This window comes from Babylonia areolata, chromosome 10 (assembly GCF_041734735.1).
Source record: "Babylonia areolata isolate BAREFJ2019XMU chromosome 10, ASM4173473v1, whole genome shotgun sequence".
In the NCBI taxonomy this organism is placed as follows: domain Eukaryota; kingdom Metazoa; phylum Mollusca; class Gastropoda; order Neogastropoda; family Buccinidae; genus Babylonia; species Babylonia areolata.
In genome coordinates this window covers 29,265,716-29,279,541 of record NC_134885.1, presented here as the reverse complement: position 1 = coordinate 29,279,541, position 13,826 = coordinate 29,265,716, and the positions used below count along the sequence as shown (strand labels likewise).

At 46.6% G+C, this 13,826-nt stretch overlaps 1 protein-coding gene across 2 annotated transcripts in view; it reads left to right on the top strand.

Moving 5' to 3' along the window:
* Positions 1 to 13,826, top strand: part of LOC143286923 (uncharacterized) — a 72,371-nt gene that overhangs the window by 14,473 nt on the left and 44,072 nt on the right. For both annotated transcript variants that reach the window (XM_076594878.1, XM_076594877.1), the window contains exons 10-18: positions 891 to 957; positions 4,574 to 6,434; positions 7,093 to 7,312; positions 8,223 to 8,305; positions 9,138 to 9,279; positions 10,364 to 10,441; positions 11,511 to 11,550; positions 11,995 to 12,080; positions 13,135 to 13,271. In XM_076594878.1, coding sequence (XP_076450993.1) covers positions 891 to 957; positions 4,574 to 6,434; positions 7,093 to 7,312; positions 8,223 to 8,305; positions 9,138 to 9,279; positions 10,364 to 10,441; positions 11,511 to 11,550; positions 11,995 to 12,080; positions 13,135 to 13,271 — 2,714 coding nt within the window. The remainder of the gene's footprint in view (positions 1 to 890; positions 958 to 4,573; positions 6,435 to 7,092; positions 7,313 to 8,222; positions 8,306 to 9,137; positions 9,280 to 10,363; positions 10,442 to 11,510; positions 11,551 to 11,994; positions 12,081 to 13,134; positions 13,272 to 13,826) is intronic.

Sequence of the window (13,826 nt, the reverse complement as noted above, 5' to 3'; positions counted from 1 at the left end):
CTTGAATTATTCATTTTGGTGGTTGTTGTTGTTTTTTTCACCTGGTGTTCAGTTGATCTTTAGTTCTGCTTTCCTATCCTTGGAAGGATTATGGCTCAAAAGCAAGGTGATTATGAGAGAGCATGATATTTTTTTCTTGTTGCGGGTGTGTTGTGATGTTCGGTTCTCTCTTGTTGATGTAATAAAGTATTCTGTATTCTGTGTATGTATTTCTGTGCCTCTTGGCAGGAGAGAGAGAGATGGGGGAATGAAAAAAAAGTTCAAACATGATTCAGAAACCAAATACGAGTCATGCAAAATCTGATTTTAAGGGTAGAACAGGTAAGGTTAGACACATGTACTTGATTTCTACGTGATTTAAAAGTAGTACACTAGTAGTAGTCAAAAGTAAATATTGAGTTTTTGAAATTTAGTCCAAGTAAAGCTTAAATGTTTGTAGAACATTTGTAAACGTAGTGCTCTGAGTAGAAACCCTGTCATGGTATGGAGGATGATAGTATTGATATGAAGGATGTTTTGATAGAATTTTCTTTCTCCACTGTTAATTTGAGCTGTTTTCTGCTCATGGGTGCATATGTGTGCTGTGTGTTTGGTTGAGTGTGGTTGTGTTCGGGCGTGGATGCATGTGAATGGGCTGTTACCAGTGCATTGAGTTCTAAATCAGCTTGGAGACATGCATTAGCCATTATCATGAGAATGTGGGGGTGGTGTGTGTTATATAAGTGCCATTCTTCTTCTTCTTCTTGTTATTATTATCATCATGAGAATGTGGGGGTGTGTGTGTTATATAAGTGCCATTCTTCTTCTTCTTCTTCTTATTATTATTATTATCATCATGAGAATGTGGGGGTGGTGTGGACATGGTGGTAATGTGGAGGTGGTGTTTCCAGGTGGAGGTGTGTGGGGGAGTGTCTGGTGGAGCTGTTTGATGACTTCACCACCTGCAATCCTCCCAAGGTATGAGGGCTGTTGGGTGTGTCAGTGTGTAGGGGATGGTGGGTACGTCTGTGAATGTGGAAAGTGGCTCACAGGGAGAGATGTTATCTGAGTCAGTAAGAGAAGCTCTGACCGTCTGAGCTTAGGAAGGTGGCAGAATGGTTGAGATGCTCTGCCAGTACAGAGGGTCCGTGAGGGTCTGGGTTTGAATCCCACTCTTGCCCTTTCTCTTACATTTGACTTTAAAATCAAACTGAGCATTTAGTCATTTGGATGAGAGGATAAACTGAAATCCTGTGTAAAGCACGCACTAGGTGCTCTGAAAAAGAACCTATAGCAACAAAAGTGTTGTCCTCTGGCAAAATTCTGTTGAAAAAATCCACTCTGATAGGTACTCAGATATATATGTTTAGAAACTGTTCGAGGGGCTGGTTCGATTCCAAGAGAGAGGAGCAGACAGGGAGTACTGGATCAACTAATGATGCACACTCTCACTCACTCGCTCTCTTCTCACACTAATAGCAGGGCCACATGGAGTGGTTTTTATAGAGTGTTTACTTTTACTTAACAATACAACACACACACTAAGTAGTTCACCCTACTTAGCAAAAGCAACACCTACTTAAAGCAGCACACACTGCCTACCTTAGTACTTCCTACAAGCAGCACACTGTAAAAAGTTCACCCTATGCCTAAAGTAGCACCTACAAGCAGCACACAGCCCATCAAGGATTTCCCTGCACTTCACATCACCGATCAGTCAGTCAGCCTGTGTCAGTGTTCAGTTCTTCTTGGAGACAGCCAAGAACTAGCTGTGCTAACTGGTTTTACTCCTTTCCCACAACATACTGTGCATACTAATGCAAGCTACAGCACTCACTCCCCCAACTAGTTGATCTGAAATCACCAATCTTTGCTTGTCCTAATGATGCTACGTGAATGACTTACAGATTCACTGCTTAATCCCAATTCGTCCAATTCAACAGATTGATCTGATTTGCTACAATTCAACCCACTTATCTATACACATTCTATGACGACAAGTTCACCCGTTTACGTCACAAAGAGATTGGGGAGAGGGAAGGGGGGGGGGAGATATGACTTGAAAGACAGACCGCCTTACTGCAATGTTCCGACATGCCGACACTGGCAGGTTTCGAACAAGCCGACATCTAATTCAGCACGGGGATTGTGGCAGACATCACATAACCACATGTGTTTCAACAGCTGGGATTGGTGACACGGTGTCGCTGACCAAAGGCGGCCGACTAGGGAGTGGGGTGAGGAGGGGGGTGTGGAAGGAGCGAGGGTGGTGCGATGTCGGTGCAACCTCAAAGACTGGACTTTGGACGGAGCGGGAAGGGATATAAAAAAGGGGGGTGAGGGGGGGCAGAGGGAAGGGGGACAGAGTGGGGGTGGTGGGGGGTGACACTGCTGGCACACTACAACATATGCATGCACTCAAGGCCTGACTAAGCATGTTGGGTTATGCTGCTGGTCAGGCATCTGCAAAGCAGATATGGTGTAGGGTATATGGATTTGTCTGAACGCAGTGATGCCTCCTTGAAAAACTGAAACTTAAACTGACCGTCTGAGTGTCTGGCATGTGTTTGTGTGTAGGAATGTGACACTGTGCTGTATGTGTCCTTCACATATGTCTACCATCCTGATTTGTCAATATTTCTTCTGTAAAATCAACAAAAATGTTCTGTGTGACAGCTTAGATGTGTGTGCACAAGCATTTCGTCAAAACCAGAAATATTAGAAAGGTAGAGAATGAATCAGAGAACCAACATGGTGATGAAAAGGAACGTGTGTGAGAACTACACCGAAAAGACTTTAATCAGTGATGAAGAGGATGCTTGTGGAGCATCACTTGAGGTGATATCACTATATGCGAGTGTGGTCTGCAGCTGTGCAACAAGCTCAAAGCTACAAAAATAAAAGAGAGTATTCCCTCATGTGATATTTCTTGCTGCCAGGTTGGATGGGAGACAGCTTATGTTTTTACACTCTTTGTGAGAGCAAATGTTACTTGGTGTTTCTGATGATTTTGGTCTGTTCCTGATTTGGGGATGATGTTGATATGGATACTTATGTAGTGCCCATTCTCAGTCAGAGATCAAGCTGCAAGTGCTTTATAAACACTACTACTAATAATAATATTTATAAGGCGCAAAATCTTGATGAAGTTTTTATTAGTAGTAGTAGTAGTAGTATTTTTATGTATTTATTATTTTTTTATTTTACTTTCATTTTGTTTTGTTTTTTGGGGGTTATTTTATTATTATTATGATTATTTTATTTTATTATTTTTTTTTTTTCTCAAGGCCTGACTAAGCGTGTTGGGTTACGTTGCTGGTCAGGCATCTGCTTGGCAGATGTGGTGTAGCGTATATGGATTTGACTGAATGCAGTGACGCCTCCTTGAGCTACTGATACTGATACTGATTATAAACATTTTGCACAACAGGCTGCCTACCTGGGTAGAGCTGACTGATAGCTGCCATTGGGTGCTCATAATTCGTTTCCTGTGTCATTCAGTCAGTTTCCAGTCTCATACACACATACAGTCACACAGACACTTAACGTGTATGACCGTTTTGTTTATTTATGCCGCCATGAAGGCAGCCATACTCTGTTTTCTGTGATGTGCATGCTGGGTATGCTCTTGTTTCCATAAACCACCGAACGCTGACAGGGATTACAGGATCTTTAAAGTGCATATTTGGTCTTCTGCATGTGTATACACATGAAGGGGGTTCAGGCACTAGCAGGTCTGCACATATGTTGACCTGAGAGATTGGAAAAATCTCCACCCTGTACCCACCAGATGCGACGGGGATCGAACTCTTGAAACTTAGGCGAGAATCCATCGCTCTAACCAACTGACCACCACACCTAAAGATGTGGCACCCACTCACTCACTCATTCACCTATCCACACACACACACACACACACACACACACACACACACACACACACACTCTCCTTCTCTCCCTCTCTTCCTCTCTCTCTCTCTCTCTCACTCTTTCTGTCTCACTCACTCACCCACTCTTACTCACTCAACTCAGTCACTCCCACTCACATTCACTCAACTAACTCTCACACTTACTCGCTCTTACACTCACACACTCACTCACCCAGAGAGACAGGCAAACAATAAGACATACTGGTTGAAAAGTACACGTTGACAACAAGGGCACTGTCTATAAACCCCAGTGCAGCACAGTGACTGAGTAGAGTTGCATATCTGCTCAACGCTCGCCTCATGTCAGAGATCAACATAAGTGAAAGCTGTATGATCAATTGTTTCTCCACTGCTGTTGGAATTAATTTGCGGCTTAGTCTTTTGTGAAGGACTATAATTTTCAGACTCGGAGGTAAGATTACACTGGCTCTTAGCGCTGCAGCCTTGGGGGCTAGTTGGCCTTTGAGAACCGTCCTAATGCCCACCGTCCTAAAGCCCTCTAGGCCAAGAGAGTGGAGATGTAACTTTGGCAAGACACTCTCCACTATAATCAAATTCTAGCCCATGTTGTCAGGACAGCAGTTGCTTCCTATGCTGTTCTGGTGCTCATAGTCGGACACGGCTGACTGTCATGCATGTATTATTATTGTATACCTGTGTTGCAGAGCCTGGTGCTGCCTCTGGACATGAGGGAGTACTTTGCCATGGCCGAGGGCAGGGCAGATCACCCTGAGGACCACACCACCTCCACACCCACCACCTCCGCTCCGTCCCCCTCTGTCACACCCTCTGCAGCCACCATTGCCACCACGACCACAACAAGCACCACCACCACCACAACTGATACAACATCAGCAACACAGCCAGAGTGTGGTGGTAGTGGTGGTCTGCAGAAAATGGAGTCAGAGTCGGCGCCCACTGCAGAATCCCTTCTTCCCGCCTCGTCCAGTGGGACTCCAGGTGGGGTCAGTGCAGGTGTCGGTGACCTTGGGGTCAGTACAGGTGTCGATGACCTTGGGGTCAAAACAGCTGTCAGTGACCCAGCCAGCCGTGACCGTCAAGGGGAGCAAGCCATGGATGTGGGTGACACGGCAGTGCAGCCAGGTCCTGCACACAATGGAGACAGTGACAAAGGGCCGGTGGTGATGGAGTCGACAGAAACAACAGGGGTGAAGCTGGATGACAACAGGGCAGCAGAACTGACAGTCAGCGACACAGCCAACACTGGGCCGGAGAAACACACAGAGGAGATGGATGTGGACAGCACAGCTGAGGGTGGTGGTCAGGAGATGACTGGCGGTGAACTGTCAGGTGGGGAGCCTGCCTCGCTGTCACAAACGCCAGGGAAGGACGATGCTAACGCATCAGGTGATGTTCCTGTCTCCTCGGGGGTCTCTGTAGACCAGAGATCCTCCTCCCCTGCTGTGGATGCTGCACGATCCACACAGCACATGCCCTGCACACCTGCTGGTCAGCTCAGTTCAGTCTCCACCCCAGCGACGTCTGCGCTCTCTTCCGACCCCAGCACGGAGAGAGCAGAAGCTTCACCAAAATTCCCTGGAGTTACGGCCTCTGGGGCAGTGGTGAAGACAAGCGACAGCACGTCTTCCAAGTCTGTGACCTCCAGCAGTGGGGGTGGGATCACCATGGCGACCAGCTCCTCCACCACAGGTCAGGGTGTGAACAGCACCCAGGTGGTGAGGGAAGGTGGGCAGCAGAGTGCCGTCCAGGTGTCTTCTGAGGTGACTAAGGGGGCGGGGCTACCTGCGCCTGGCAGTGCTGTGCACGGGACGGAACAGAACCAGGGGCAGCTAACCTCCAAGCAAAATACTCCAACCACTCAGCAGCTCAGTGTGGATGTGGAGATGATGCCTGCCAGCACGGCAGCAGTTACATCATCGTTATTGTCGTCGATGCCCAAAACATCTGCCGCTGACGATGTTGCGTCATCTGTTGCTGCCGCCCCTGCGGTGTCTGCTGTTCCCACCACCTCCCTCCTCACCCCTGTGACGTCTTCTGCTGTCAGTGGTGGCCACCCCCCGGCCTCTTCCATCTCCTCAGTCCCGTCACCATCAGGGAAGAGCTCCCCTTCTTCCCAGCAGGCCCTTGGGCGGCCCTCCACCTCCCCCTCCCTGCCCAAGTACCGGTTCAACACCATCACCCCCACCGAGGTGCAGGCCTTGCTGCAGGACTGCGTGCCCTCCACCCCCCTCCTCTCTACCCCTGCCCCCTCCTCCTACTCCTCCAGTCTGCTGGAGCGCTTCAAACAGGCGGCGCCAGTGTCGTCTGCTCCATCCTCAGCTTCCGTGGCGTCTGGCAGCCAGCAGTCCCAGGCCGGTGTGGCAGCGGACACCAGTGTCGTAGCATCCACTGCCATCACTGAGCCGGCCACCAGCACTGCAGGAACTGCTGGCACCGTTGGTGGTGTGACAGTGGAGGCAGGTGGTGATGTGGAGAAGACCACTGCTCTGTCTTCTCCGTCCAACCAGCACCAGTCTGCTGTGTCCACCCCTGTGTCGGCTGAAGGTGAGAACAGGAAAAAAAAACCCACCACCCAGAGCTATAGGGTGTTTCTTGAGGGTCTGCTTGAATGATGTGATAGCAGCATTTAAAGCTAAATCATTCCATTATTTATCTTTGTTACCAATATTGTTTGATTATTGTGAAGGAGTTAAATTCTTTAAAATAATTCTTTTGGAAGGGAAGTAACATGTAAAGGGAGGACACTTGCCTTAGCTATTCCACCAGAGTGTTTTGCTCAGGACAGGAATTGGACCCATGCCAGTGTCTGCACCAGTGGGTCACATTAATATGCTAGATTAAATCTAATGTTAGGAAGAAAAATGTCCTTTGTCTTAACCACAACTTTGCACTGTACATCTCTCAGATTAGGAGGCAAGGTTGTATTGGCTGTTTGTACTACAGCCTTGGGGGATAGTTAGACCATCCTGCTGACTGTTCGAAAACCCTCTAGGCCGAAACAGTTGAGATGTAACTTGGGCAAGACACTCACGACTATGATCAAATTCTATCCCAGATAGCTGCCTTCTCTGCTTTTCCTATGGTCATAGTCAGACATGACTGACTGTCATACACATTTCCCACAAAGGCAGCAGTAAGGTCTGGTTCCTTGTTTGCTGTGATCAACACTCTATAAAGATTTGTGTGATATTCTCTTTTCCAGTCGCTTTACAAGATCATGTAGGCATGGGGCGTGGCGCCAGAGGGAACCGCCGAGGGACCAAAAGAAAGCGCGCACCAGTGGAAAAACCGGTGGGGGTGGTTGGCCCAGAGGATTATGGGATCAAACGACGATCGGCCCGTGTGCGCAACACTCGCAAGGAAGCTCAGGAGAACGTGGACATCCAGAAACTGCTGCACAATTTCCTGCCCACTTCGTTAACGTGAGTTTCAATGTTTCAGTTTCTCAAGTAGGCATCACTGCGATTGGACAAATCCACATATGCTGCACCACATCTGCTTCGTAGATTGCTGACAGCAGCATAGCCCAGCACTAGTCAGGTCTTGAGTGCATCTCGACATGGATGGTTCACATACTGATCAGGCAAAGAAAATGCATAATGATACGACAGTTTTTTCCAAAAAATATGAATGCGCCTTTGGTCTTGATGATAGCAAAATGAGATAAAATCACGTGTGTGACTGCAGTGTATTTGTAAGGCACAGTACACACATGGAAAGAAAGAAAGATATAAAAAAATGACGCAATGGTCACACTTGTGTATTTGTGTGGTTTCAATCATTAGGGAAAGTTCCAACTTTTTTATGTGTATATGCTTTGCTTGCTTGGGCTTTTTTGTTTGTTTTATTTTCACTTTCTTATATGACTTTCTGTTTGTATGATGTGTGTTGCATGTGTGTATGGATGCTCCCAGTGGGTGGATAATAAATAACCTTGCCTTGTCTTTCAAGAGCTGCCATGGCAGAATCTGTTAGGTGTCGGACTTCTGAATCAGAGTTTACCGGTGATCAGGGTTTGAGGCCCTGTTCCGGCATGGTGTTGTGTCCTTGGGAATTGTGCTTTGCTCTGATTTTCCTCTTTCTACCAAGGTGTGAATAGGTACCTAACTAACCTCGGTTTGGGAATGTAAAATTAAATGGCGGAATGAGAGGATTAGGCCCCCCCCCCCACCACCCGCCACTCCGCAACCCCACCCCCCCAGCCCCCTCCTCCCTTCCTGAGGTGAGCCCTAGACGCAGTGGGTATGAATTCACTGCCCCGATGACCGTTAAAGGCTTCATGACCTTTAACCTTTAACCTTTTAACCTTGTCTTGATGTGTGTGACCCACAGACAACCGGTGCAGGATGATGAGGAGTCTCAGGTGGAGGACCCTGGCCTGACCTCACAGGTGGCTGCTGATGCCACTGCTGCAGGTAGGTACACATGTTGCTGTCACGTTGACAAAACAAGACAGTTGATTTCTTTATCTAAGAGGGTACTACATAAGCAAGGTGCATGCTTTTTATTTTATTTATTTATTTATTTTTTTTTTACATCCAGCCCTCACCCTAAAGAAGGACTAAAGAAAAAGAAGCAAATTGTAAACAAAAGGAAATAAAAAAATAAGAGAGAGAGAGAGAGAAACACTGTGAAAGCATGTGTCATTACAATCTAACTTGATTATTCCAACCTCTCCTTTGCCATTCTGCCCAGTACAGAGCAAACGAAAATGTACATGTAAGAGCAGACAAAAAGAAAAGTGTGCAAACACCTCAGTCATCAGAAAGCAGTGGTGTTTGTGAGCTGTGTGACTGAAAGCGTCAGGGACGCACATCTGTGTGTTATTGGAAGCCGTGGTGAGTGCGAGTTGTGTAACTGAAAGCGTCAGGGACGCACATTTATGTGTTATTTATCAGAAGTCGTGGTGAATGTGAATTGTGTAACTGAAAGCGTCAGGGACGCACATCTATGTGTTATCAGAAGCCGTGGTGAGTGTGAGTTGTGTAACTGAAAGCGTCAGGGATGCACATTTGTGTTATCAGAAGCCGTGGTGAGTGTGAGTTGTGTAACTGAAAGCGTCAGGGATGCACATTTATGTGTTATCAGAAGCCATGGTGAGTGTGAGTTGTGTAACTGAAAGCGTCAGGGACGCACATATGTGTTATTGGAAGTCGTGGTGATTGTGAGTTGTGTAAGCATCAGAGACGCATATTTATGCGTTATCGGAAGCCATGGTGACTGTGAGCTGCGTATGGTGTCCCACAGAGCTCTGCGGAGGACCTCCGCTGGAGGAGACGGAGGAGGAGGAAGTGCGGAGCTACCTGAAGCAGTGTGTGAAGAGACAGGGGGTGGTCGGGCTGATGTACAAATACTTGGTGCATCTCTCCTCCAGGGACAACAGAGTCTGGTCAGTCGTGCAGTCAGTTGGTTGTCTTGGAGTTGGGAGGGTGGGTGGTGTGTGTGTGTGGAGGGGAAGGTGTGTGTGTGTGCATACGTGTGTGTGTGTGTGTGCGCACCTGCTTGTGTTTGTGTGTGTGTGTGTGTGTGTGTGTGTGCTTGCATGCATTGCTTGGCAAATGGGTGTTCTTTTTTGGGGGGGGCGGGGGGGGTGTCAAAACATCAGTGGATGGGGGCAGTTCTTTTTGTATCACTTTTTGGGAGTAGCTAACTCATGAAACATTCTTTGTTGAATTAACACACTTTTGAAAACAAATTAATGCACGTGAGTGAGTGAAACATAACAAGTCAGATTAAATGGTCAGTAAGAATCTATGGCAGCTTTGTATCTTTTTGAATTTTTTTTTTTTATAAGAGTCCAATTATTTGTTATGGTTTAAGCACCACCAGCAATATATATACAGGTGCAGTTATTATAAGAATCTGACTCAATATTATTCTGACCAGTTCCATGTGATAGATATATTCAGGTGTGTGTGTGTGTATGCTGTGTGGAGGACCATGCATGCAATGTAAACTGTGTGTGTTCGTGATTACCTCTTCTTGATTGTGGTGTTTAGTTTTGTTCTGTTTTTTTGCTTTTTAGTTTTGTTTTCAAACTGAAAACTGTGCTGGCTTGGTTGATGATGATTCACAGTCCCTGTGGCATGCAGCCATGTGTAGGCTGCACCAGAACACACAGCATTGAAGTCTGTGATCGTGTTTTAGAATCTTTACAAAAGATGATGCCGTTCATAAACAAATAAAACATGACTGAAACATGATGTAAGATTGATAATGTGTATGGATTTGCTTATGTTAAAAAAAGAAGAAAAAGATTGTGACTTATTGGTGTTGCCTATCATTTGAATGCCAGGTTTCAGACATTTATTGAAGTTCATGGTAATTTTTGGAACGTGGTAATTTTGGGGGAACATGCTGTAAAATTATAATGATACTCAGTTTAGAGTGATAACGTGTGATGCGTGTGGCTCCAGAGGAGAGTGTTGAGTGCCCCAGAGAATGAAGGGACCTGTGACTGTGGTGTGTTTCAGGCCGGCAGGGGTGGCGGAGCTCTACCTGAAGGTGTATGAGAGGGCAAGGGACCACCTGACCTTTCCTTCCCTCTACTGGTTCGTGTCTGCTTCTTTGGGCCTCTGGGTCCTGTCCTCTTTCTTTAACTCAGTCAAGTCTCAGTCAGAATGACCCGGTTCCCCCCTCAAATCGCACTATTTTAAGCAATTTTTAAAAAATCACAAAAAATCAACCACTCACCCTAAAAACATAAAACACATACCAATGGACAGATACAACAATGAATTTATTAAAAATGCTTTCCTTAAGAGAAGGAACCATATGGTTTTGCTGATGTAGGTAATCCAATATGATACACATTGGCAGGAAAACAAAAATTTTTTTGAACACAGGTAATCCACTTCTTCATGCTCTGATTCCTCCTGCACTGGTTCAGTCACACTCCTGTACTCTTGGTTTGATGTGCTAATGATATCATTTATGCATACTGCATAAAAAAAAAAGAGATTGCTTGACTTGAGCCACTTTTATGTTCCGCACGAATCGCTTTCGCCTGGGTGCTGCCCTGTTGAAAACCATGTGGTTCTGTGAAGTTAGGGTTGGTCAGTACAGAACCATCTAAAACTACTGCAGAATGAATGAACAATGGTAGTTATCTGGAAATCATGAGTTGTCGCCCTTAAAGTAAGATCGGTAACATTAAAAAAAATATCGAAATCTGTCGGAAGAATGCGTCTGACACAACTTCAAGTGAACGGAACAGCGTTGGAAATCCGCATCCGGCAAGACACGATTGAGTTAACGTGCGAAACAAATAAGCTGATCTGCACACGTTTCCACATAGTCAGCCCCTGAACTGGAAGTTGACTCTCCTGACTTTATGTCAAAATAATTAGACAACAATAAACATTTACCAGGTACACAACGTCTAGTCAGTGCTGCTTCTGCTACTGATTCAGATATCACACAGGTATTAAAAAGATGCGAACCCAGACACTTCCTCAAAAGTAAGCAAGTTCCAGACTTGTCCTTTTACAGATCTTTCATTGTCTGTTAAAAAAGTTTCGTCCAGCACACAGTATAGCATGATGTCATATGATAACCATGTATCAGATATTAGTGTCCATGATTCAGCGGATGGTTAATTTGTTTGACTGGTTGTTTCAGCATGGACTTCCCAGAAGTTTGCTACACTGAGCTGTCAAAGGTAAAGGGCTGCTTTCATAATTATTTGTAATGTTCTTGTCAGTTGTGCTTTTTCATTGATTGATTGTTGTATAGCACCTATCCTCGGTCAGAGATCAAGCTGTAAGTGTTTTTTGAACACGGAGTCATTTTCACAACAGGTGCATTATTTTCACAGTAAATGTAAATCAATCACAATAACAAGTTCTTCAGAGGCGTCTGACTTTACAGATATGTGCGCTTGAAGCCCAAGGTCTGTGTGTGTGTGTGTGTGTGTATGCGCATATGTGCATGTATAACTCAATGTGTGTGTGTGTGTGTGTGTGTGCGCATGCATGTGTGTGTATGCGTGCATGTGCATGTGTACATGACTCTGTGTGTGTGTGTGTGTGTGTGTGTGTGTGTGTGTGTGTGCACAACCCCTAATTATGCGGAGGTGTGTCTGGGTGTGCGGTGTTGTTGACAGATGGCATTGGTGTGGAGTGAGCTGGTCCTGGACGGGTTTCTGGTGAAGCGAGCCGACACAGTGATCAGTCCTGTTACTGCACAGAGGTCAGTCAGCACTTCTCTTTGTGTCTAACTCCCTCTCTATCTCTCCTTCTCTCCCTCTTTCTCCCTTTGTCTCTCTCCCTATCTCACCTCTCTCTCCCTTTCTCTCTCTCTCTCTAACACAGTGATCAGTCCTGTCACCGCACAGAGGTCAGTCAGCACTTCTCTTTGTGTCTACCTCCCTCTCTCCCTCTTTCTCCATCTCTCTCTCTCTCTCTCTCTCTCTCTCTCTCTCTCCTTCTCTCTCCCTCTCTTTCTCTCACTGAGACAGTGATCAGTCCTGTCAATGCACAGAGGCCAGTCAGCTCTTTGTGCGTTTACCTCCCTCTCTCCCTCCTTCTCCCTCCCTCTCTCCCTCTTTCTCTCTGTCTCTCTCCCTGTCTCACCTCTCTCTCACTTTCTCTCTCTCTCTGACACAGTGATCAGTCCTGTCACTGCACAGAGGTCAGTCAGCACTTCTCTTTGTATTTATTTCCCTCTCTCTCCCTCTTTCTCCCTCTGTCTCTCTCTCTCTCCCCCCCCCCTTCTCTTTCTCTCTTTCTCTCTCCCTCTCTCTCACTGACAGTGATCAGCCCTGTCACTGCACAGAGGTCAGTCAGCACTTCTCTTTGTGTCTTCCTCCCTCTCTCTCCCTCTCTCTCCGTCTTTCTTTCTCCCTCTTTCTCTTTCTCCCTCTGTCTCTCTCTCCATCTCTCCCCCCCTCTCTCTCTTTCTCCCCCCCCCCCCCTGCCTCTCTCACTGAGACAGTTATCAGTCCTGTCAATGCACAGAGGCCAGTCAGCTCTTTGTGCGTTTACCTCCCTCTCTCTCTTTCCTTCTTTCTCCCTATCTCTCTCTCCTCTTACTTTTCTCTCTCCCTTTCTCTTTATCTCTGACACCAGCTCCCTCTCTGTCTCTCCTCTCTCCCTCTCTCTCTTTGACACAGTGATCAGTCCTGTCACCACACAGAGGTCAGTCAGCACTTCTCTTTGTTCCAAACTCTGGGGCACCAAAAAAGCAAACAAAACAAAACAAACCAAAAAAAAAAAAGTGTGTGTTGGTCTTGGTGTGTGTGCAGACAGGAGGCGGGGCCTTCGGACAGCGGACTGTTCACAGACCTCCACGCTGAGGAGGACCTGCTGTTCATCACGGGCATGGTGGAGTCCGGCCTGATCGACCTGCTGGGCAGTCAGCAGATATCTTTCGCCCTCAGAGGTCTGTCCACTGCCACCCACAGCCCTGCTGCCTGACAGCCTCTCACCTAAACCCCCATAATTTTCCTGCTGGGCTTTCAGGGCTCCTACTATTCCGTGAATTTGTGGATTTCCACGAAAAGTAAAGCTGAGATTCAGCGAACAAAAAAACAACAACAACCAAACAAAAAAAACAACAACCCCCCCCCCCCCCCCCCCCCCAAAAAAAAAAGATGCTGATGTAAGATTCAAGGCATGCCCTCGTACCCCCCCCCCCCCCCCACCCCAGGAATTTCAGGGATTTTTTTAATTTTCCTCAGTGGGAGCCCTGGTTTTGCTCCAGCAGCATTCTGGGCTACCCTAAAAAATGACTGTCCCGGGATCATTTGTGGCTAGTAAAGATTGACGGCCATCCCCAGTCCCATAGCTGAAAATTACCGGCTTTTCTATGGTGCAATCAAGCTATTGAAAAAGGAAGGATGGTCAGCCAGCCTTTGGCGACCCAATCCCCCCCCCCTCCTCCTCTCCATTGTAATTTAATGGGAGGTGTTGATTGATTGATTGATTAATTGATGTG